Below are 22,302 nucleotides of genomic sequence, written 5' to 3' on the forward strand. Positions count from 1 at the left end.
ATAAACGAGTGAAGAACACTATTGATAAGTCTTCATCAAATGTTCCCACATGTCCAATAATTGATCAAGGGTCATGGAATTTAGCAATGTTCCATCACGTTTTCGAACACTGACAGTCTTTTCGTTCATTTCCTTCTCCCCAAGAACCAAGATAAAATTATATTGAAGTAATTGAGCTTCTCTAATTTTCTTTTTCATGGTTTTGTCTGAAACATCCAAATCGACATAGTAATTGGAATACACGCCACGTTGCTCAGCTCTCGAGAAAATTTCCTCTTTGACTTGATTGCAATATTGAACAAGTTCTTCCTTGTCAGAAGCAACAGGACAGATAAAACATTGTCTTGGATTGAGCCAAAATGGCCATTTTCCTCCCAAATGTTCGGTCAATAGTGCAATAAATCTCTCAATGCTTCCAAGTATGGCTCTGTGAATGATCACAGGAGTATGTAATTGATCATTGTCACCTTGGTATTTCAAATTGAATCGAATAGGAAGTTGAAAATCCAATTGAATGGTAGCACATTGATGTAATCGTTGTAAGCTATCTTCGATTTGAATGTCTATTTTAGGTCCATAGAATGCACCATCACCCTCGTTGAGCCTCCAGTTGTAACCCTTGAGACATTCTTTAAGAGCTTCTTCTGCCTTATTCCATTTTTCAATATCACCAACAAATTTCTGTGGTCTTGTGGACAAATTAAACTTCAAATTAAAACCAAATATGTCGCTATAAACAAATTTCACAAACTCCAAACAATTTTCAATTTCACCTTTCACATGTTCAGGAGCACAAAATATATGTGAATCATCTTGATGGAATCTTCTGACCCGAGTTAAGCCAGTCAAAGATCCTCGCGGTTCATTTCTGTGAAGAGGACTAAAATCAGCAAGTCTTAAAGGCAACTCCTTGTACGATCTTGTCTTACTGTCAAACATTAAGCAGTGAGCAGGACAGTTCATTGGTTTGATTCCAATTGTCTCCTCTTTGTGTTGACTTGATGTGCCTTCAATTACTGTAAACATATCTTCTTTGTAATGTTCCCAATGTCCAGATGTGATCCATAGCTCTTTTTGGAACATTTGAGGAGTGATGACCTCGTCATATCCTCTTTTTTTGTATTGCTTTCTAATGAATTCAACGAGCTTGTTAAACATTCTTGTTCCATGCGGTAAAAAGAATGGTGTACCTGGGCTTGTCTCATGGAAAAAGAATAAATCTTGTTTCTTAGCAATTAATCTGTGATCTCTTTTCAGAGCTTCTTCAATGTTATTCTGCCATTCTTCTAATTGTTTAGACTTGGGGAACGAAATTCCATACACACGCTGTAATAATGGTTGCGTCTCATCTCCCTTCCAGTAAGCTCCGCTTAGCTTGGTGAGTTTGAAGGCTTTAATGAACGAGGTATTTGGCAAATGTGGACCTCTACACAAGTCTACCAAGTCTCCGCATTTGTAGAGAGTAACAGGGTCATTATCTGGAATTTTGTCAATAATATCCAATTTAAAAGGATTGTATTTGAAAATCTCTCTTGCAATTGCTTTGTTGATGCGCAATCTCTGAAATGGATGCTTTTCTTTCACAACGTCGTGCATGTACTTTTCAAGCTCCTCAAGTTGCTCGTTTGCAATTCTCTGATTATTTTCAATGTATCCTTCATAGAAAAATCCTCCATTTAACAATTGTTGAGCACCATTGGTATCTTTGGAAATTAATGCAGGACCATCACAGAGCTTCAAAGAGTTTCCAAATTTTTTCTCTAAAGCACAACCAAGTATATGTGCAGATGAATGCCAAAACACTTCCTTTCCTTCTGTATCTTCAAATGTGAAATATCGAATAGTTTTGTTGGGTTCCTTGATGGTTTCATTAATTTCATGAAACGTGGTGTTTAGATCCGTAATTTGGCCATTCACTTTACAAACAACAAATTCATTAACTTCGTTCTTAAAGAATAACTCGGACGCAAGCTGAAGTGGAGTCTTTTTGAGGAAATCTTCGTCAATGGTAACAGTGATCGTTTTAACTTTATCACCAAATTCAAGATTTACATTTTCATTTCTGCCAATAGAATCGGGTTTAAATGTTTGTACTTGTTGATTTTTCACCAACTCGGACCAGTGCTGCAATCGCTCTTCAAAAGCATAATTTAAATAACATGTTGAAAACCTTCTTAAATGTTTGGAGCCCATTAACGAGGAAGAGGAGATGACAACACAATTGCCCATCATTTTCATCCCGATATTATGATTCTTCGCAGCCAAGCCTCTTTCAAGGAGGTGAGAACATCTCATCATCAAGCTATTTTTCATTTTTTTCATAACTTAAAAAATGGCTTTGTGGGTGTTGATCAAGATTATTGTGTTGTTGGTGAACGCTGTTGCCGTGTTGAATGAAGAACGATTCCTGAGGAGGAGTATGTTTTAATTTGATGAGGATTTTGAAAATCAATTTTTTATGATTTTTTTTAATAATCGGAATCAATTAGTCGGATTTGGTTACAGACCTGAAGTCGTAGCAGAAGAGAGCTTGAAAGCACGAACTATTAATTTATTACACGCAGTCAGAACGTTATTGAGAAGTAAGTTGATACATTGATATAGTAACAATTTGACTCTTGGCCAACAGTTCCCTTGATATTTATTAATGCATTCGTTATTGTACTTTTGGTCTTGTTTGGATAAGTGTAAATGAGTCAACAACAACTAAATTTTAATAGTCTTCATCAAAGAAATCGAAATTCTTCTCCTTTGTAGATTCATTGTCAGTGAACAAGTCATTATCAAAATCAATAGAAAATATTGGCTCAGGCACAACACGTGGCTGGTGACGTGGAAAATACAAATGTAATGAAGGGAATTTAACACGTGTACTACTTACCTCAGATTTACGTTTTTCAGCAACCTTAATATCTTCAACATTTCCACTTTGTAATTTTTCAGATAACGATTGAATGGTACTGTCCAACTCTTCGATCGATTTTTGATATTGCTGTTGCAATGTTTGCAGCCTGGAGGCCACCTCTTCTTTTTTGTTGAAAAGGGTTTGTTTTTCCTTTTCATACTTTAGTGGATTAATTAATTGCATTAATGCTGTCAGCAATAACTTACCACATCTTGATACTTTTTAGACACCTCTTGCTGATAGTTTTCGATCTCCTTGAGAGCTTGCAGCTTTAACTCTTCAATGGATTGGTGAAGATCAAAATCTTCCATCAATCCAACCTCTTGTGATAGTTTTTGCATCTGTACACTATGGTCACCAGTTTTTAACGTACGGCTGAACAGATACTTACCATACTTTGTTTCTCGTTAATCGTATCCTTAATATTTCTTTCGGCATTTTGCATTTCTAAAATCTCTTTTTCTAGATTATTAACGTATGTTTGAAGATTGTTGTTGTCTTCTCTAAGTGTTGCCAACTTGATCTCATCGCTCTTAACTAGCTGCTCTTGAGCTTTCTTTTCTTCCTGCTTCCTTTCGCACTCTTGTCTAATGGTTGCGATTGTCAATTCTTCCTTAGATATCATTTCAGATAGCTTTCTTTCTTCGTTAGCCGCTTTTTCAAGTTGCAGGTTCAATTCTTCTATGATTTGTTTTTCCTTGTCCAAACTTTGCTCAGACTCAAGTTCCAATGAATATATTTCTGAATTTAGCTTCTGCAGAGTGTGATGATACTCTTCAATTTCTGCTCTAACCAATTTTGATTGCTGTCTTTCATCTTCAAGACGTTGGTTTAGCTGGTTTCTTAATTGAACATGCTCTTCAATATCGCTAGTCATCTGTTCCATGTCGCGAAGGCATGTCGTTCTGACCTCTTCCAACTCTTTATGAGCCTTGTCCAAAGATTCACGCTCGCAACAAAGCTCCGTCAACGCTTCTTTCAGTTCTTTGAGATACTTTTCCTTCATCTGTAGCTTTTGAGCAAGCGAGGATATCTTTGTTGTGTCCAGCTCGTTATTAATGTCATCACCCGCTTTAATTTTAAACTTTTCTATAGCGTCTTTAAATCTGAAAGCTTCATATCCATCTTTATGTTGTCTAAAATCGTTGATCTCTCGCTCAAGATCTCCCTATTAACAGCTGTTACTAAAAAGATCAAGAACATGTAGTACATACAATGTCATTTTCGATTTGTTTTCTTTGCATTCTCACGCTCTCAATACAATTTTCTAAAGACTCAACGGTACTAACAGATTTTCGCTCAGTCATGGTAAGCTCTTCCAGCTGTCCGCTACAAGAGTTGATCAGCTCTGAAAGACGACTGACTTTTTCTTGCTCTAAGGTAATTTGACTTCTTCGTTGTCTAGTCCTCTCTATAGTTTCTTTGACATTGGCTAGAACGGTCTGCAACACCTCTTGTTTCTCTTTAATTTCATTCTCCAATTCAAATCTCTTCTTCTCTCTTTCATTGTGTTGGGCCATTACTGGGTCAATTAATGGTGAATACAGGTGAGCACATAACATACAATCCAATACGTACCTTTAGCGAGGTGAACCTCTTGGTTTTGATTTTCATTTTGGAGAAGCTGCGCTTGATCAACATACTCCTCATAACGCTGCTGATCTCCAGATATTCTTTGCCTCAAGCCTTCAACGGCTTCCTTCATCATGATCGACTTCTCTTCCACTTCTGACAATAAACCTTTCACTCCTTGTAATTCCTGATCAAGGGAGTCGCATTTGGATTTGAGTTTAGCTAGTCTAGCAATTTCTGATTGGCTCACTGCTTCCCATTTGACTTTAGTTTTTGAGAGATCGGATACCAGATCTTCAACGGCTTTAAGACTAGTTTGACTCTTTTGAAGGAGCTTGGACTGAAATTATAGAAAGGGGTTAGTTGATGAGTTAAGGAGACATCCGTTCTCTACATACCTTAGCCTCAATATTTTGCTTGTTTTGGCTCCTTGCGTTTAATAACTTTTCAACCGAGTTCTTCAACAAATCATACTTTGATCTTGCTTTCAAAGATTCTTTGCTCATCTGCAAGTCTCTCTTTTGCTGGGTAGTACCACTCTCAGCGTTTATGCTTTGAAACTTGGCTGTTTTAAAGGAGAACGCTTGCTTTTGCATTTTTTTGATTCGGTCAACCACAGAATGACTAGCCTTAGTGATCAACTTAACAATTTATTTGTCCTTCCTGCAGAAGAAATTTCGGGCATGGTCATTGTGTCAGCCTTCATGAGCGAGAGAGACCAACAAAATTGCAATGAATCATACCGTCATCCACCTTCCAAGAAGTATTTACAGTTCTCGTTCTTCAGCTACAAAATAATTATACATTTTCCATGTCTCCATTATTTTGTTTTGTTCGGTTGATTATTGAAGAAGAGATTGGATTTGTTTCAGATGATTGCACAGAGGAACTTGTAGAACCTCCAAATGACGTAGTCTTTGATGAAAATATTCGAAGAAAGTTTCTCCTTCGCAGAATTAAAAAGAGACCAATGGCTAACAACAACCCAATAATAATAAAAAAACTATATGAAATGACATGTCCGTATTCGTGTGATTTGTTTTGAATTATTTTAACGGCATTAGCGAGTGATGGTGGGTTGTTGTTGCCCTGAACGATCACTGGTCCCTTTGCTCCTCCTCAGCCCATTTTTTTTGATTTTTGAAATATCTATCGATTACTAAAGTTCTTCACATCAATAATGAAAGGTTGTGTGATAAACATCTAAAATACTGCCTATCGTTTTTACTTTTTCTTTACTTTCTGTTCAGTTGGACTGGACAAACCAAAGTAGGCCAAGCCAATGACTGTCAATGAAATAGCCATTAAAACAAGGATGAATACTTTAAATTTCTTAGAATTTGCTTTCTTTGTTTCCTTTCCAGAAATAATATCCAAACACCAATCATGGAATTCTCTCGTCCTGTCAACCAGCTCTCTGTCTTTACATCCAGCTCTGTGATACCATTCTTCCAGAGAGCACCTATAATGTAACCAGTGCGATAAAGGGTTAGTCTCAAATTTCTTTGATACAACTTGATATTGTGCTCTGGCAATTATTGGTTTTGTTAACTCATTTCTTTGATAAAGATCATTTGGGCCACTTTGACCAATTGCGTTCAACTCTAGTTGATATATATTTTCATTTGGGCGATTAGGTTCGTCCATAATCACAAGAAAAGTGTCTCTGTATATACTTTCGATTTCATTGTCTGGTAATTTGTGTTCGAATGCATTCAATTCCGATAATCCAAAATTAATAGACATTCTTCTAATGACTTGATACATATTTTCTAATCTTGAATATAATTCATTCTTAAATAAAACAACTTGGAGCATTGTGTTGCTGTGGTTTTCTCCTTCATCGGCAATAAAAGTATTTTGAGATTGAGCCTTAAATATAGAGGGATATCTTTTTGATAGCACATCAAAGTAACACTCGTTCACTACATGAGAAATTGAGCCCCATTTGAGAAACATTTCATCTTCGGAAGAGCTTGGCATTTGCCTAATACTAGAAAATAACCTATGTTCGTAAACTCTCTTTTCTACTTCATCTAGAATACTTTTCAAGTCTTCTGTACTGAATTCAGGAATAGCTGGAGCTGTGTATTGTGTATTTCTATTCGAAAGTTGGGAATGAAATTCCCTCATCATATCGATGTTAACACTCGTTATTTGTGTATTGTTTTTGATGAAGTTATTTATAGTGATTACTCTTCTTCCGATAGTATGTTGTTGCCTTGGAAAACCATTGGCATGGATTAACGAAGCAACTTTTTCACGACAACCCAAAGCGTAACGTTTCACTGCTTTCATTTTTTTTTAATAATCGAAAAATTGAATTAATTTTGGATTTGATAACAGCAAAAAATGTCTGAAGCAGCAGCCTTCACTCAAGAGGACTTGAATCAGGAACCATATGTCTACGCAAGTGCCATCAACTTTTTTGATATTCTTTCTATCGTAGCACTTATTTACATTACATTCCGAATTCTAAGATGGATAATCAACTCTGTATCTTCGCCTCTCCATAAAAAGTATTGTCATGATAACACTATTGAAAAACGAATGATGAGAGAACATGCGAAAGGAGTTCTCCCTATTTTACCTCGTTTTGAATTTATTAAATCAACTAATAATGAAAGTATCATGAAGAAGCATTTAAAGAAAATATTTATTAACAATAATGACCCAAATGCGCAAGAAGAATGGCAGGAAGGAATTGAAGTTGAATATATTTGTAAAATTGCTGGAAAGCATCATGGAGAGAGAGTTACTTTTGAAAATAATCTTCATTCTTATGAATCCAATTCTCCTTTATTTTCCGATGAACAACTAACACACGACACTTCTTCTACGACTAACTTATTGGAACATATTCATGACATTTATTATGTTATTCCTGGAAATCCTGGTAATTGTTTGATATATCACAACTTTATGGAAGAAATTTGTAAAAAATTAGAAAATAGAAACTCTAATTCTCTTCACTTGGTGGTTGCAGTGAGTTTAAGAGGTCATTCCTATTACTATCCAAGTAGATGGTGGAAAAATGAGAAAATAAGTCATACGAGTCATTCCACTACATCGAGATCACTCTATGATCAACTCGAAGTGTACAACTTGGAGGATCAAATTGACTACCATTTGACTGTCATTCAACAATTACACAAACAAATGTTAAAGAAACTCTCCAAGAACCGTTCACAACCAACTTTGAAAATTCATCTTTTAGGTCATAGTGTTGGGTGCTACATTATTTCTCGAGTTTTGGAAAGAATGCACCTTTTGAATTTATCTGAATTTTATTCCAAGTGTATTGGAAATATTTTCTTTTATTATCCAACGTTGCAAAACATGCATAAGGAAACTCCAAATGGTCAATCCATGTTGCAATACTTCATTCAACCTCACATTAGAAAACATTTATGCAACTTGTTACACAACATTGCATCTCCACTCCTACCAAGTTTTATTATTAGACTGTTGAGAAGCTCACAACCCATTCTAGTTCCTTTTGCTCCTTATTATTTTGATAGCATGAGAATTATTAAGAATGTCACCACATTGGCATGTCATGAATTTAATGAAATTTTACATTCATTTGGAGTATTGTCCAATAAGGAAAATGAAATGAACACATTTAAACAAGTGCTTAGAGATAAAAAGCACAATATTTATGCAATCTTCAGGTAAGCTATGAATGTCAATGTACTGCTTGTCAATGGCATGATCCTTATAATAGCACTTCAGATTTATGGGTCCCTAGAAAACACCTTCTTTCATTCCTGGAGCACGTATTTGATATTTGCTTTGAGAAAACACATGACATGTTGCTTAACCCTTCAATAATGAATGATCAAGATTTTTGTAAGCATGTGAACGAATACATGATTCAATCCAAGAATGTGAACCAAGGTCAATTGAATATCAACACCACTACCAAACATGCCTATGTCATTCATCATGAAGATTTACACGAGACTTCAGAGCTTATCTTGAAAGCATCAACATTGTTTGCTCAGCCACAAGAGAGGAACATTTGAGTTCAGGCCAGTAATGGAGATGAATAAATTTATTCAATGCCATTTGCCCAAAAAGAAAGGACTCTACTTTTCGGTTAAATGCCATTCAACGAATTTGGGGCACCTTCAGTACTGACACACAGATGTTCACACATTCAAAGATAGTTAGTTCTCAAACCACCAAGCTTGAATAACATTTTCAAACCTTCCAAATCATGTTGTAAAGCTTTGGATGGAATCATTTCACGTTTCATTTGAAGGAGAGTTTCTTGGTGTCTGGTGGAGAGTTTGGTGCTGGATTCATTCGAAGAACGATTTCCTTCCTTCTTGATACAAAACAAAAACGAAACACCAAAAGTTGTGAATAGTTCACATCCATCGCTTGGCAAGCTCTTCATGGCATGTAAGATTTGATCTTTAAAGAAGGCTGCTTTGAGAGAGTTCGCATAGTCTTGGGTAAATAATTCCTCTTGTTCCTCTTCGTGGAAATGGGAAAGAAGGTGCATGGTCTTTTCAGAGCGAACATGAAGAAAATCCAACAGATACAGAGAGCCATCTTCTTGTTCATAGTCATCATTATCAGATCAACATGTGCCACCCAATAAAAGATTCAATAACTTACCTTTCTTCAATACTTGAGAAATGTTGGCAAAACACTTTTGTAACGCCTTCTCATCAGGTAAATGATGTAAAGCATTGGTACACATCACAACATCAAAACTAGCTTGCTTGAAACGAGTCAATTCATCTTGGGACGTGGTATCTCCATGTTGCTCCAAAAAGTCAGTCATATCTCCCTTCACAAGCTTTACATTCTTCAAATTCATCTCATCAATCTCTGCTTGAGCATGTTGCAACATATTCTCACTAAGATCAAAACCAATAAATTCACTTTCAGGGTGCATGGAAGCAATCATACAGAGCACAGCACCAGAACCACAACCCAAGTCCAATACAGTCATTCCTGGTTGGATGAGGTTTGCAACTTGAGCACAACAGAACAGGTAGACGGGTGTCATGACTCGTTTACATGATTCCATGTAGGATTTCACTTGTTGAGAGTCGTTCATCACTAATTCAGGTTCTGGAATTCTTTCTTGAACTCTAGTGGTTGGAGTACTTGCTTCATACACAAGTGCTTTTACAAAGCGAGTGAGCTTTCACGGTTATATCGAGGAATGTGTTTAAGCAAGGGTGTACTTACAGTCATAATGTTAATTTCTTTTTATTTGCAATTGAGCACAAGAAGATTATTTTCAAAACCTTAAGTGTTGGTATCAAATACGTAGCATAATTGATTAACAGCAGGAGAACCTAGTGTACTCAACCTTTCAAAGATGATCGCTGGATCAACTCTCCTTTTTAATGAAATGGCATTTTACGGATTTGGATACATGTTTCATCAACACTCAAGTGATCACCTCCCTGTGTGAACTATCCAACAAAAATGGTTGCCGTTCAGATTTTTGGTCACACGAATTTTTATTAGTGGATGCTTGTGCACATGTTCAGTATGTCATCCCCTGTTTGAAACGATCACTTGAGGGTTAATCAAATTTTGGTTTCTTTGTTTGAGGTTGGGTGTCAGTAGGAGGCTGATCCGTTTGATCCGAAGATGATGTCACTGAGGCGGTTGATGATGATTTTACCGATTGATGAATGGTATTTCTTTTTCCTGGGCCCCAATTCTCCTCTGGGTTGGGTAAAAAGGTAGCAATACCAGTGTATTTTCTTGTAGTGAGCGCTTTTTCATTGACACTAAAATTGATGGTATGTTGTTGTGGCTTTTCTAGAATAACTTGACCTGGAGTCTTTTTAGCGTCTTCCTTATGTGGTTTCACTGGATTTGTTTTGATCCATTCTTTCATGACATCATAAATAAAACTAATGGGAGCATCTGTTTTGAGAGCATTGGGTTTGGCATGTGATTGAGAAACTCTAAATCCTGCATTAATTAAGGCAGATTTGACCGATGTCATTGGAGGGTTCATACACTTCAAAACACTTGAAATATGATCGACAGCATGATAGAGTGGAGCGTCTGGTAATTCGGACTTGGCCACTGTTAACAATCCAATAATTCTCTTATGAGTACTAAATAACTGAGTATTCTTTTGAACATGATCCAAGCACTTGGTAATGAACTCGGAATCATGTAATGGACCTAGCCACATCGGACCTGATAATTTAAGTCTCCATCCACACTCAGGACATTGTTCCTTTGGAATTGTTTCTGCTCTCGTGCCATGTTCATGGAATTGTTTACTATTGGCACTTGATCGTCCACCAAAAGTCTCTGTATAAAATGCTTCACAACCAGAGCAAACAAAAACATTTCCCATTTCCTTATAAATATTCTTCACTTTTTCTGATGAAGAATAAACTCTCAAAAATACTCGAACATAAAAATCAACACTCAATGAGAGAACAGGTACTACGTATCTCTTATATCTAGACGCACTATTTTGAACGGATGAAATTAACATTCTCAAACCTTGTTCATGACATGCTTTCAATTTTTGTGGGTAAGAACCATATTTTGCAAAACATGTTCCTGGTTGTTGACCACATAATACCGCCATGTCAGTACAAGTAATACACAATAGTCCACCGTTTCCATCCACACATTGAACAGCGCCATCAATAAATGGTGCAGCCGATCCATATGGGTCCAAGTCAACAACATCAAAGGCTTTTCCAGAATTGGATGCCATATATGCAATCGCGTCGCCTTGATTGGCTGTAACACAATTTTCAGAAATATCATTAAACTCAACATTTCTCTTGATGACTTGCACTGCTTCCGGTAGCAGGTCATTGGCAATAATTTGTTTTACATCTGGAATTTCGTGCCAATATCGAATGGATCTCAAACCAGTTGCAGATAAGGCTTCTAAAATTTTCAATCCTTCATATGTCTTTAAATTGTCGGAAGATGTATCCATTTCATCTTCATTCTTTTTTCTTCTTCTACTAGAAGGCTTTAATTTTTCCTCTTTTCTTGTTTCATTGAACATTTTAATCACCAACGTGGAAACATCTCTATTGAATACCTGAACCTTGTTATAGAACGCTTCGGTATCATTGGCATAGAGTACAGTGGCTGTTCCTTCGTTGATGCATTGATAACCGCTTGGAATGCTCTTAATGTTCGAAATGTTGTGATGAGTACCACTTGGATAATATTTTCCATCAATCAGTTCCAATTGAGTTGATGATGGAAGTGTTGTGGAGGTATTGTTGTTAGTAGCATCGGAAGACGATGATGATACAGAAACGTCTTGGTTCATTTTTTTTTGTAATAAATCACACTGAAAACTTTTGAATTCAAAATTGCACTTGTTGTTGTTTGGCCGAATAGTGAAGTAAATTTGTTTGTTCAATAACGAGGCTTGCTTGGATTTAATTAATGATGAAGATAATAAAAGTAAACGGTGTGTTCTTGAGAGCATGGCATTTTTTGCTGAGTGAAAAAGTGGACTTGTTAGATTGGTGTGAATTTCGTTTATCAACTACAACAAAACATAATCATGCATGATGGGGATTTTGATCTATCCACAGAAGCAAAGGGCTTGCCATTTGAATTTCACTCAAATTTTCAATGACAAATTTCGCAAGATAAAAAATGACCACGGCTTCGTCCTCACTCGTTGCTGCTGCCACACTGGCCGGAATCACTTTCTTCGGATTGATTTTCTTCAAAGAAACTCTACTTTCCTCTGACAAAGGAAAGGTTTTCGTCGGATTTTTGTGCAGCTTGATTTACATGTTTATTCTCACAGCTTACGGAAATCTCAAATCAAATATTAAATGGTATGATATGGCGTTGTGCTTGATCCCAGCAGAGATTTTCGCATCAACCCTTCATGGAGTTTGTGTTACGACGTGCTTTTTGTTCTCTATGGCAATCAGTTACGAAATGTATAAGGTTGCTCAACACGTTTATGGCGGAGAAGCCGAAAGCTCTGTTCCTGTATCATCGCCATTTGACAAGAAGAGAAAATGATCCGAATGATGCATCATTCAAGAAATGTTGAAGCAATTCAAAGAAATACGAATCATAAATTTTCATTCAAAAATTAATATCATGACCTAGAGGAGCAAGTCCATGATACACGTGTAAGCCTTAACGGCTCGCTCGACATTGCTTTTGTTATTGGTCGTAATTTTACTTGCTTGGCGGGCTCAAATTGAACCAAATTCAAGGTAAAAAATTGTTTGATCTATCTCTGCTATGGTTCATGCCTGCCATCAATGATACTGAGAAGGAACGCGATCATGGGTCGGAAGATGAGTCCGTTGATCTTTGGAGGCTGAAATCAAAGCAAGATGAACCTCTTCATGTTACGAACAGAATACATTCTCATTTATCAAAATCTCCTTCTCCGTCTGGCATTACCATGCAAATACCACCCCAACATCGTCGATGGGTTTCTGCTTCAAAATCTCCTTCTCCTCTTCCTCGGATCAGCCCTTCACTGCCTCCCGTTTCAAACTCGTCTCAGCATCAAACAAGTAGTAACCGTAATAGTAGGCCCACTTCGCCTTTAAGTGCTGGTACGGCACACGACTCTCTGCGTAATCATGTTCCTCAGGGAAGAAAAACTTTTACTAGCCACTCTCTATCTCCAATTCCTCAAACCAAAGTATCACCTCCTGAAATTGGAGTATTTGGATCTCATCTGACAAGTCAAGTGGACAAGGGCGTTGAACGAACTTTGCTAATTCCCAATGACGCAAAAACCAAAATTTATTCTCTTAACACCTTAATAGGAGATCATGAATTGAAAACTCCATCTCCAACACATCAACTCTCTAAAGGTGTTAACGATAGCATACAGGCCTCACTGGAAATGCAACTTGCTAAAAAACCCTCCAAACCTCTCCAAAGTAAGGTCACAACTTTGAACATTTCACCTCATGCCCAAGATGAAATCTCACCATTTATTCCCAAACCTAAAAAGACCCTGTCTCCTTCAATATTCCAGTTAAACGACAAAATTTTTGACCAACCTAAACCTCCTCCAGTTTCCAATCCTTCTACTCTTACAAACAAGCTCATTAGAAAGCAACAACAAAACGAGAAAAAGAAAAAGAAAACGCTTGTGGCGAAAGCTGTCTCAGATAATGAGACAAAGCATGAATATTCACAAATAATATCTAATGTGATAGGTAGATCGTATTTGACGGATGAAGAATTGGGAACTACCAACATCTTCAAAATTTTAAGTCTTGCGGGGAAGGATGAGGAAGATTTGTTTCAAAGCATCGAAGCCAACAAGTATTTTTCTGGGTTGGAATTACAGGATATTTTACATACGATCAAGTTGGAAGCTCCAAAAGAATTTACTCTTTGGGATCTTCAACGAAAGAGAAGATTAGAAAAGCAAAAAGAAGCACAAATGTTGGAAGAGAAAAAGAGGTTAGAAGAAGAAAAACGACAAAAACAACTTATGGAAGAGTATATGGAGGAGGAAGCATTAGAAAATGATGGTCCCAAACTTGATACTGATCTTGATATTAACGTGGTTTCGTTACTTACTTCAAACCCCATTCCTCGAAATGCCATCTTAAAGACATTCGAAGGAGTGGAGAGAAAAAAACAATTTGTGCAAAGAATGGAAGAATTTCATTCTCATTCCAGCAAAAATTATGAAAAAACTAAAAGAAACGAGAATGGTGTCTTTTTTGATTATGGAAAAGAGCGATTACTCTTCTCAATAATTGATTCAGAAATGAAACTCAAACGAAGCAAAAGTGACTCTAACCTGTTGAGTACTAGAAATACAGAGCTTAATTTATACCATCACACCAAAAGAGAAAATACAACTCAAGATGACAGTGTTGTGAAGGAATCTATATCCAAACTCAAGTCTTCAAAACATAAGGAAATATTGCTCAAGTCTTTCCAACAACTCTTAACTCTCAAAAAACCAAGACTGAAAAGAAACAAATCAGACTCAGATCTGATTAATTTATTTTGTGAAGAAATTATTGATGAACCTAATCAGCAACTATTTCATTCTGAACGACCCCAAGACGCTGAAACTTCCGATGCAGAGCTAGTTTCTTTAACCAACACTTCTCTTCTCACTATTCAAGACGCTGCTTATTCATTTTCATCGAGGCTGAATAGTTTTTCAAATCACAACCAAACTACCATCACATCTGTACTATTTCCTCATCTCTCAAAAGAAGATCAGCACGATTTAACGGAACAGCAGGTGAAAAAAGCCTTAGAGAGTTTTTATGAAAGTTTAAAGAAAAAGGCGTCAGAATTAACAACACAAACAGCCTTAGAAGATCAGACAAAGGAGAATACGCAACGATACTCGAACCACCTAAATGTTCAGTCACACGGGTTGGCAGCTTGTTTTGATGATGATCCTCTTAAAAAGCTTATTTTACAACGAAAAAAGGAAAGCGGTGTGAAAATGAAAGTGACACGGTTTTTGGAAAGTGATCACGTTGTTGAAAGAGAAGAAATCGATTTCATTCAGGAAAATATAAGGCAACTAAGGTTAAAAGCACAACAGATGAAGCAAAAAAAGAAATATATTGACAGGCAACCGATTTTCGAGAACACAGAGACAGACACAAGTCACACAGCCGTTGCTCAAATCAAAATCCTCGATTTTAATCCTGAAACACCAAGCACTGCAGCATGTAAACCATCTCCAAGAACCAACCTTCTAAGCTCCCATTCAGCAAGAAAGCAACTTTTGTCAAATGTTCAACCTCTTGGTTTGGTGGGTATTCCATCCAGAAGCGCAATAATCCAGCGACAAGGGTCTCAACCTTCATTTTCCATGTCCATAACTTCCATTTCCACACCTCGTCTTTCCGAAAAGCATCAAAACAGCAAAAAACCTTTCACTGCACCAAACATTAAACGAAAAACATTCGGGTTTTGAATTAGTTCAAAATTGGAATCTCTTTTTTACAGTTTTACTTCGCAAACATTACATTGATTCAATTAAGTTCAATATATTCATTTGGTCAGAATGCATTTCCTCTTGGTTGTGTTCGTTTTCGTGATCTTGTTGACTCTCTTCAAGTTCTAACTCGTCATCATCTTCATTATCTTGATCATAGCCATCTTCTTCGAATAGATTTGGTCCAGTTGATGTAATGCTATCAACTTCCAAGTTGAATCTACACAAGTGGTGATCTGTTTGTTTGAGAGTGATAGTAATGGAGTCACTTCCATTCAAGCAGCTTGCAAGAACGGTAGAAGCTTCTGAAAGTACCTTTTCCTCATCCTGTTGTTTTGAGTGTAAGATAATGCTAAAATTATCTGAAGGTAGATCAAATAAAAAGCTCTTATAGAATGGTTGATAATCGTTAATCAATTGCTTAACAACTTCTGGCCAAGTTTTGTCATCTTTCACCACGACATCTTTCTCATCACTGGAATTGTTATCGATATACAAGCGGACTCTAAAACCAATGTCATGGACAACATTTGAAGACTCGTTCATATTCAAAGTTTCAGTCATTTGTGTTAAATTTGTTGTTCCTTGACTTTCCAAATTGTCCTTATTGTCATAAAATAGATCATCATAATACCCACTCACTTCATTGTTCAAATGATCTTGCTTTTGTTTCTTATTCTTATGTGGAGCATTGTTGGTTGGTTGAGGATAGAGTAGATTATAAGTTTCAGAATCAAGGCTATCAAAATAGAGCTCAGTATCACTAAGACATCTTTTTTGTGAAGTGTTTCCATGATCATCCGATGACGAATTGTAATCCACATTCGAATTGTAATATTCAATTTCCTCAAGGCTTAAAAATTCATCAGTTTCAAAACCACTAGATTCGACTTGTTGTGTTAATTCTTGAGAAGGTTGTACCATAGATTCTGAATTATTAGTTGTATTCTTCTTCTTTTTCTTCTTCTTTGTGGTCTGTCCAATTGGTCCATTATAAAATGCGCTAAAATTCATGTAAGGCATTCCATAAGGAGTTTGATAAGGTGAAATGGGTTGCAATGGAGTATTAAACTTGTAAGCAGCAAGAGGATAGGTTGGTAATTTAGAGGTATGAGCTCCATAAAAGAGTGGACTATAAGAAGATGGCAAGGCAGAAATATTTGGAGGAGGAGGAAGTTGAATACTACTGCTGCTAGTAGCAGAAGGTGTCTTGTGCTGAGTGGAAGGACTATTCGTCGAACCAATCGTTGCACTAGGAGATGTCAAAGAGTTGCTCGTTGTTGTACCTTGAGAGGTCATTTGGTTGCTCATATTCGTAGTATTCATATGATTCGTAGTAGTAGCAGTTGTAGTAGTAGTAGCAGTAGTAGCAGTTGTTGTAGTAATACCATTCGTAGTTGCTGTTGTTGCTATACTTGGTGTAAATAATGAACCTGAAGTGGTTGCTGCTGCAGAGGAATACATGCTTGCATAAAGAGGATGGAAAGAATGCATCAATCCTGAAGCATGATGAGGTGTGAACATGGTGCTTGTTGGAGGAGCAGAACTCACTCTCGATGGAGGTGATAACAAGGCATCTCTGTTCACGGAAGGTGAAAGTAACATGTTGGAATGTGTTGAGGGTGAAATGGTTGTAGAGGATGAAGGAGAGGTCATCATACTACTATTCGTACTCCCATTCGTATACTGTGAACTCGTTTGACTATTGGTAGTCATCTCTTGAAGATTATTCATCATGGCTGAAAAAGGTGCAAATGTAACTACGGGTGTATTCGAAGTATTCTTCTTAATGTAGGCTGACTTTCGTTGTTCATTCAATAAATCATTATTGGATGATGATGATATGGGTGTATGAGTCGAGTGAGAAGAAGGAGAAGAGTGTGTTGTGCTTGGAGGTGGTGTTACCTTCATCGGTGAAGGAAATGAACCACTCGAAGCACTCTTCGTTAATCCTCCACTACTACTTTGCGGAGTATGATGATGGGTAGTGGATGATGAAATTGAAGAATTTGGTGATGAACCCAAAGAAGAGGTGGAAGATATCGATTCTGGAGAGGTATAGTTGTTGTTCGTGCTGTTATTGTTGTTCGTGCCAATGCCATGGGTAGTTGTCGAGGTACCACTATTACTGCTCATACTCGTTGGCAATGATGAGGCTAAAGCATTTGGTTGTTCCTCACTCATATACTTTTCATGAAGTCGTTCAACAATTTCAGCCTTGTTTCCATGCAATGTACATCCCTTCTTTCGAAGCTCTTCTTTCAACTCAATAAGCTTGAATTTCATGAGAGCCTTCTTGCCACAACTCCGCCAAACCTTTTTCATCATTTCGCCATTCGCATTGGTAAAGGAGGTCAAATTCGAGGCATGATGAGGAGGAGAGGTTGAAGGAGTAAAAGTTCTATTCATGGCACTGGGATCATGTTGTTGTTGTTGCAGCTTTTTGAAGGTCGTGTTATGATTATGATTCATTTTGAATATTAATGATATTGATGGAAAGAGTGCGTGATGATGTCTAACTACTACTACTAGTACGTATGCAGACCGGTATCACCAATGGTGTGTTTGCAAGTCAGGTAGGTGAGAGTGTGCACACTCCAATGGAGAGTGGTCGAGAGGATGATTTGAAATTATTAACGAGTTCTTGGAGATGATTGGTTTCTCTCCAACGTTGGTATTGATAATTTGCTATAGACGGGATGAGCACTTGTTGTTGTCGGTTCGGTAATATTTGTTGGGAATGGAGTTTGAATTGCCAATCCACCACAACAGCTGTTGATTGTGTGTTTCGGGTTTGTGTTGTTGAATTTTGAGAAGGAAGGTTTAATAATTTTTTTGAACACACGAGTGATGAAAGCAGACCTTCTTGTGGCAATGAAAGCTTCTATTAATAAATGAAGCTTCGAACAATAAACGGTCGCTTCAATGTACGAATATGGAAATTGTTGGAAAATTAAAGAAGGATTTGAATCATACTTCTTTTCAAACTACAATGAGAATTGAACCAAAGCTTAATTCAAAGTTGCCTCAAACGTAATTCCAATAAAACAGCAAAAACCCTAATGAAGAAGTGACCTTCTTCTAAAAAAGAGCCTTATTCGACGACTGTATCAAAACTCACGTTGGAATTATAAATCATCTTGACAAGTTTCACTTGCGTTAAATAGAAGTGTCCTTATGTACCATAGGACATTCATCAGATAGGTAAGGTTAATCTACAAATTGCGTTCAGAACAGGTCTGTGTGATGCAAAGAATTTGGTATCATCATGAATCGAGTGAAAAGAAGGTACCAAATACATCAACGTTTTGACAAGAAACAAAAGATGCAAAATTTTGGTTTTGACAAAATTGAATTTTGAGTGGAATGGAGAAAATAAAACGAATGCATTCGCACATTGAGAATTTTCAGTTCTTTCATCATCAGTTCATGTACTCATCTTGAAAACGATGACATCTTCTTAGACAAAATATAAAACAATAAAAACCTATTCATGTAAAAAGTTGAAGAGAAAAAAATGCCAAAATTCAATCGTAAGCGAACAGGGCCGTTGTCTGCGGAGGAAAAGAAGACAATTGCGAAATCGGCCACAAGCATCAATTTGAACAACAATCCCTTTGAAAATATCCAACAACAACGAAAGAAACAAATTTTAGGTACAAGTACATCCCAAGTTCGTCATACCAGCAAAGCCCGATCCAATGACATCAACATTAGAAAGGATACTCTGTTGAAGGATTTTTGGAAACAACAAAAACCATCCAATCAATTTGTGGATAAGAGACAATTAGCCTTTGAAAAAACTCTTTCCAAAGTCGATAAAAAGAGAAAAAAATTTCAAATCGGAGAAGATGATGATGAGGGTACGATGAATGAAGGAAAAAAAACCAAACTTTCTTCGTTTTCATCGTTGGGTGATATTGATGAGGCTATTGATAGAGACTTGTTCAGAGACGACTATCAAGCAGATGATATTGATTCCAAATTTAGTACTAATGATGAAGTATCTGTATTGAGAAATTTAAAGGGAATTGCAAGAGGTGAAGCTTCTTCAACATTTACTCAAGATGACCAAATGGAAAGAAAATTATCGAAACGAGAGAGAATGAATTTGAGAATTAGAGGATTCAAAGAAAAGAAATTAGAGCAAAAGATGGAAAAAGAAGAGAATTTAGAAATGATTCAATTATTAGACAGTGATATGGATGATTTAATGAAACATTTAAATGTTACTTCAAATAACAAGACTAAGGAACACTCTGAGACTTCTTCTAATAAGGGAATGTCAAATTTAGATTATGATAATTTTATGGAAATGATTAAGAAGGGAGAGGATATTGATTTGAATGAATTATTGTCTAAAAAGAATTTAAAATCTAATTCCTTACCAATGAAAGAGACCAGTGAAGAAGTGAATCATGACAATTCTGACAGCGATGATGATAAGGTAGAAGAAGAGAATGAAAATGACGAAGAAGATGAAATTGATCTAGAAAAGACTGTTGAAGAGGACGATGACGACTCAAACGTGGATGAGTCCTATCTTAAGGATAGTTTTATTGATGATAACAATGATTCAAACATGAATGAAGAAGGTGAGGATCATGAAAATACTATTGAAGAAGATGAAAAGTCCATTGAGGAAGATGAAGAAGTTGAAAATACCATTGTTGATGAAGAAGATGAAAATATCATTGATGAAGAAGAAGACAATGAACAAGATTCTACTCACGAACAAGAATCTTCCTCTCTCGACGATTCTCATCAAACTCTATTAGAAGCATCTGATGAAGATTTACAATCTCTCAATGAATTATTCAAAAAGAGTATCTCTCATCCAGATGTATTCTCTCAACTTGTGCAAAACAATTCCAAAGATGAAAATGAGAAACTCTTCTCTACTCTTGTGACCTTTATGGTGAAACAATTTGGATTTAGTGAATGGCTCAATAACGATTCAACCGTCGTAAATTTCAAACAGAATATTCTAGACAATACTCTGAATACTCTATTCATGTTAACTACGAAATTACCAAATATTGCTCATGACGTATTTCATACATTTTTATTAGAACTCTTTAACAAGTATCAAGACCAGACACTTCCTAATTTAGGAGAATTACTGGTATTGAAAATGATTACTCGAGTGTATCCTCTCAGAGAGAGAATTGATAGTCCACTACTTTCACTTACCAATTTATTGATTCATCTCTATTTGGAAAAGTCATCGAAATTTATTGATCCATTATTGCCCATCACCACTCGCACTGTGTTGTTTTTGGTGAGTCTTGCAATCATTATTGATTGTGAATGTACCTTTTATTCTCCAGATGTTGTGAATACTCTCCAATTGGTGTTCATGAATCATTCCAATAAGGATATTAATAGCAGTAGTAGTAGTAGTAATAATGGAAAGAAGAAGAAGAGGCTCAACACATCTTTGAATCAATCTCAACAACATGCTTCTAAAAATTTATTTAGATCTCTCTTTGAAGAAACCTGTCAAAGTGAAATCTTCTCAGATTTGAATGAATCATGGGCTCGACATTTATTATCCATCTATAGCAATCATTTAGCTACAGATTTTACAAAATCCATCATTTCCAATGAACATTACAAGACTCTAATTACCAGTAGTGAGGGAATCAAAACAACTCACAGAGATCATATTGAGAATTATAATATCATCTTTGAGGGTTTTTCGAAATTGATAACATCTTCTCCTCCTCCTCAGCAACAACAACAACAACAACAACCTCTCATTACACCCGTTCCCAATGAAATCAAAACTCATCTCAATTACAAAACCAAACGTCCAAAACCCATTGTTGAATTTGAACCATTCTTTGGTCATCATGACTCTTCAAATATTGACTCTGCAAAGAGTAAATACACATTCGCAGGAACAGATCCACAACAAACCAAATTAAAAACACTTCGAAAGAAGATTTCAAGAGAGAAGCGAAAGGCCATGTCAGAGTTGAGAAAGGATAATCAATTCCTAAGATCAGCACGTGAACAAATTGCAAGTGAAGAGGCATTCCAAAGAAAAGAAAAGTACAAGGAAGTATTGGATAGTTTGAGACGTGAACGATTGGAACAAAATCAAATCGATCGAAAGAATAAGGAAATTGATAAGATGAAAAAGGATATGAGAATTAATAGAAAGAATGTTGGAAGAATGAGTGCTGCAGTGAATGGAGGAAAGAATGATTCCAAAAAGAAGTAAAATGTTTCAACACAACAGAACCTAATAATTATTTGGTGTTGGGTAATCCTTGTTTGAAAAAACTTATAAAAAAAATGAAAAGTCAAGAACCATCATCTTCGTCTTCTTCGGAATTGATACCTCTGCATCAACAAAATTCGCCATCATCAACATCTACAAGTAAACAATCCATACTCGGAGATCTTCCTGTATTTAATGCAAAGAATTTTTCTAAACCGAATCCGAGATCGCATCTCAACCCTCCTAAATTATTATATACTCATTCAAAACCAAAACAAATCGTTACCACAGATAGGACATCTCTATTGCAACGACATTTTGAAAAGTTACATTTATCAGCTAACACAAATAATACTGGTGGTGGTCAACCATCGCCCAGTGTTGGCTCGAGTAGTAGCAACAGTGGACTTTCAAAAAGAAATGCAACAGACTCGAGCATGTCAACAACGCCATATGACAGACCAACGAAAACTCTTAAATATAATTAATCCATCCATGGTTGTTGACAGAAATACATGATTATTGCTGTTAAATGTTGTGGTGGCACACAAATACGTACTTGTCAATGATGATGAAACGATTGGTGATCTCCTGTTTCGAGCTACTATATTTACTGTTATTCAATCAAAAATCTTGTGTAAATCAAAACTCTCC

General features: G+C 36.4%; 12 protein-coding genes across 12 annotated transcripts; 6 read left to right on the plus strand and 6 right to left on the minus strand.

Annotated features, from left to right (window-relative positions):
* Positions 1-18: 18 nt before the first annotated feature.
* On the minus strand, positions 19-2,232 carry C9374_005441 (uncharacterized protein; the record flags this gene model as incomplete). The annotated part of the gene is made up of 1 exon (XM_044695192.1): positions 19-2,232. One exon carries the CDS (start codon positions 2,230-2,232, stop codon positions 19-21), a length of 2,214 nt encoding a protein of 737 aa, XP_044547918.1.
* Positions 2,233-2,332: 100 nt separating this feature from the next.
* C9374_005442 (uncharacterized protein) lies at positions 2,333-2,685 on the plus strand (the record flags this gene model as incomplete). Its single annotated transcript, XM_044695193.1, has 3 exons — positions 2,333-2,417; positions 2,490-2,582; positions 2,630-2,685. 3 exons carry the CDS (start codon positions 2,333-2,335, stop codon positions 2,683-2,685), a joined length of 234 nt encoding a protein of 77 aa, XP_044547919.1.
* A 28-nt stretch (positions 2,686-2,713) lies between these two features.
* Positions 2,714-5,073, minus strand: C9374_005443 (uncharacterized protein; the record flags this gene model as incomplete). The annotated part of the gene is made up of 7 exons (XM_044695194.1): positions 2,714-2,824; positions 2,882-3,064; positions 3,112-3,246; positions 3,297-4,073; positions 4,120-4,427; positions 4,484-4,817; positions 4,876-5,073. 7 exons carry the CDS (start codon positions 5,071-5,073, stop codon positions 2,714-2,716), a joined length of 2,046 nt encoding a protein of 681 aa, XP_044547920.1.
* A 628-nt stretch (positions 5,074-5,701) lies between these two features.
* Positions 5,702-6,775, minus strand: C9374_005444 (uncharacterized protein; the record flags this gene model as incomplete). The annotated part of the gene is made up of 1 exon (XM_044695195.1): positions 5,702-6,775. One exon carries the CDS (start codon positions 6,773-6,775, stop codon positions 5,702-5,704), a length of 1,074 nt encoding a protein of 357 aa, XP_044547921.1.
* A 54-nt stretch (positions 6,776-6,829) lies between these two features.
* On the plus strand, positions 6,830-8,505 carry C9374_005445 (uncharacterized protein; the record flags this gene model as incomplete). Its single annotated transcript, XM_044695196.1, has 2 exons — positions 6,830-8,151; positions 8,205-8,505. The coding sequence occupies 2 exons, from the start codon at positions 6,830-6,832 to the stop codon at positions 8,503-8,505; spliced, it is 1,623 nt and encodes a 540-aa protein (XP_044547922.1).
* A 134-nt stretch (positions 8,506-8,639) lies between these two features.
* On the minus strand, positions 8,640-9,694 carry C9374_005446 (uncharacterized protein; the record flags this gene model as incomplete). Its single annotated transcript, XM_044695197.1, has 3 exons — positions 8,640-9,043; positions 9,107-9,641; positions 9,689-9,694. 3 exons carry the CDS (start codon positions 9,692-9,694, stop codon positions 8,640-8,642), a joined length of 945 nt encoding a protein of 314 aa, XP_044547923.1.
* A 337-nt stretch (positions 9,695-10,031) lies between these two features.
* On the minus strand, positions 10,032-11,774 carry C9374_005447 (uncharacterized protein; the record flags this gene model as incomplete). Its single annotated transcript, XM_044695198.1, has 1 exon — positions 10,032-11,774. One exon carries the CDS (start codon positions 11,772-11,774, stop codon positions 10,032-10,034), a length of 1,743 nt encoding a protein of 580 aa, XP_044547924.1.
* A 335-nt stretch (positions 11,775-12,109) lies between these two features.
* On the plus strand, positions 12,110-12,490 carry C9374_005448 (uncharacterized protein; the record flags this gene model as incomplete). The annotated part of the gene is made up of 1 exon (XM_044695199.1): positions 12,110-12,490. One exon carries the CDS (start codon positions 12,110-12,112, stop codon positions 12,488-12,490), a length of 381 nt encoding a protein of 126 aa, XP_044547925.1.
* Positions 12,491-12,725: 235 nt separating this feature from the next.
* C9374_005449 (uncharacterized protein) lies at positions 12,726-15,398 on the plus strand (the record flags this gene model as incomplete). The annotated part of the gene is made up of 1 exon (XM_044695200.1): positions 12,726-15,398. The coding sequence occupies one exon, from the start codon at positions 12,726-12,728 to the stop codon at positions 15,396-15,398; it is 2,673 nt and encodes an 890-aa protein (XP_044547926.1).
* Positions 15,399-15,446: 48 nt separating this feature from the next.
* Positions 15,447-17,891, minus strand: C9374_005450 (uncharacterized protein; the record flags this gene model as incomplete). The annotated part of the gene is made up of 1 exon (XM_044695202.1): positions 15,447-17,891. One exon carries the CDS (start codon positions 17,889-17,891, stop codon positions 15,447-15,449), a length of 2,445 nt encoding a protein of 814 aa, XP_044547927.1.
* Positions 17,892-18,936: 1,045 nt separating this feature from the next.
* On the plus strand, positions 18,937-21,648 carry C9374_005451 (uncharacterized protein; the record flags this gene model as incomplete). The annotated part of the gene is made up of 1 exon (XM_044695203.1): positions 18,937-21,648. One exon carries the CDS (start codon positions 18,937-18,939, stop codon positions 21,646-21,648), a length of 2,712 nt encoding a protein of 903 aa, XP_044547928.1.
* A 74-nt stretch (positions 21,649-21,722) lies between these two features.
* On the plus strand, positions 21,723-22,136 carry C9374_005452 (uncharacterized protein; the record flags this gene model as incomplete). The annotated part of the gene is made up of 1 exon (XM_044695204.1): positions 21,723-22,136. One exon carries the CDS (start codon positions 21,723-21,725, stop codon positions 22,134-22,136), a length of 414 nt encoding a protein of 137 aa, XP_044547929.1.
* Between the last annotated feature and the right edge of the window lie 166 nt (positions 22,137-22,302).

This window comes from Naegleria lovaniensis, assembly GCF_003324165.1.
Source record: "Naegleria lovaniensis strain ATCC 30569 chromosome Unknown tig024, whole genome shotgun sequence".
Classification (NCBI taxonomy): Eukaryota; Heterolobosea; class Eutetramitea; order Acrasida; family Naegleriidae; genus Naegleria; species Naegleria lovaniensis.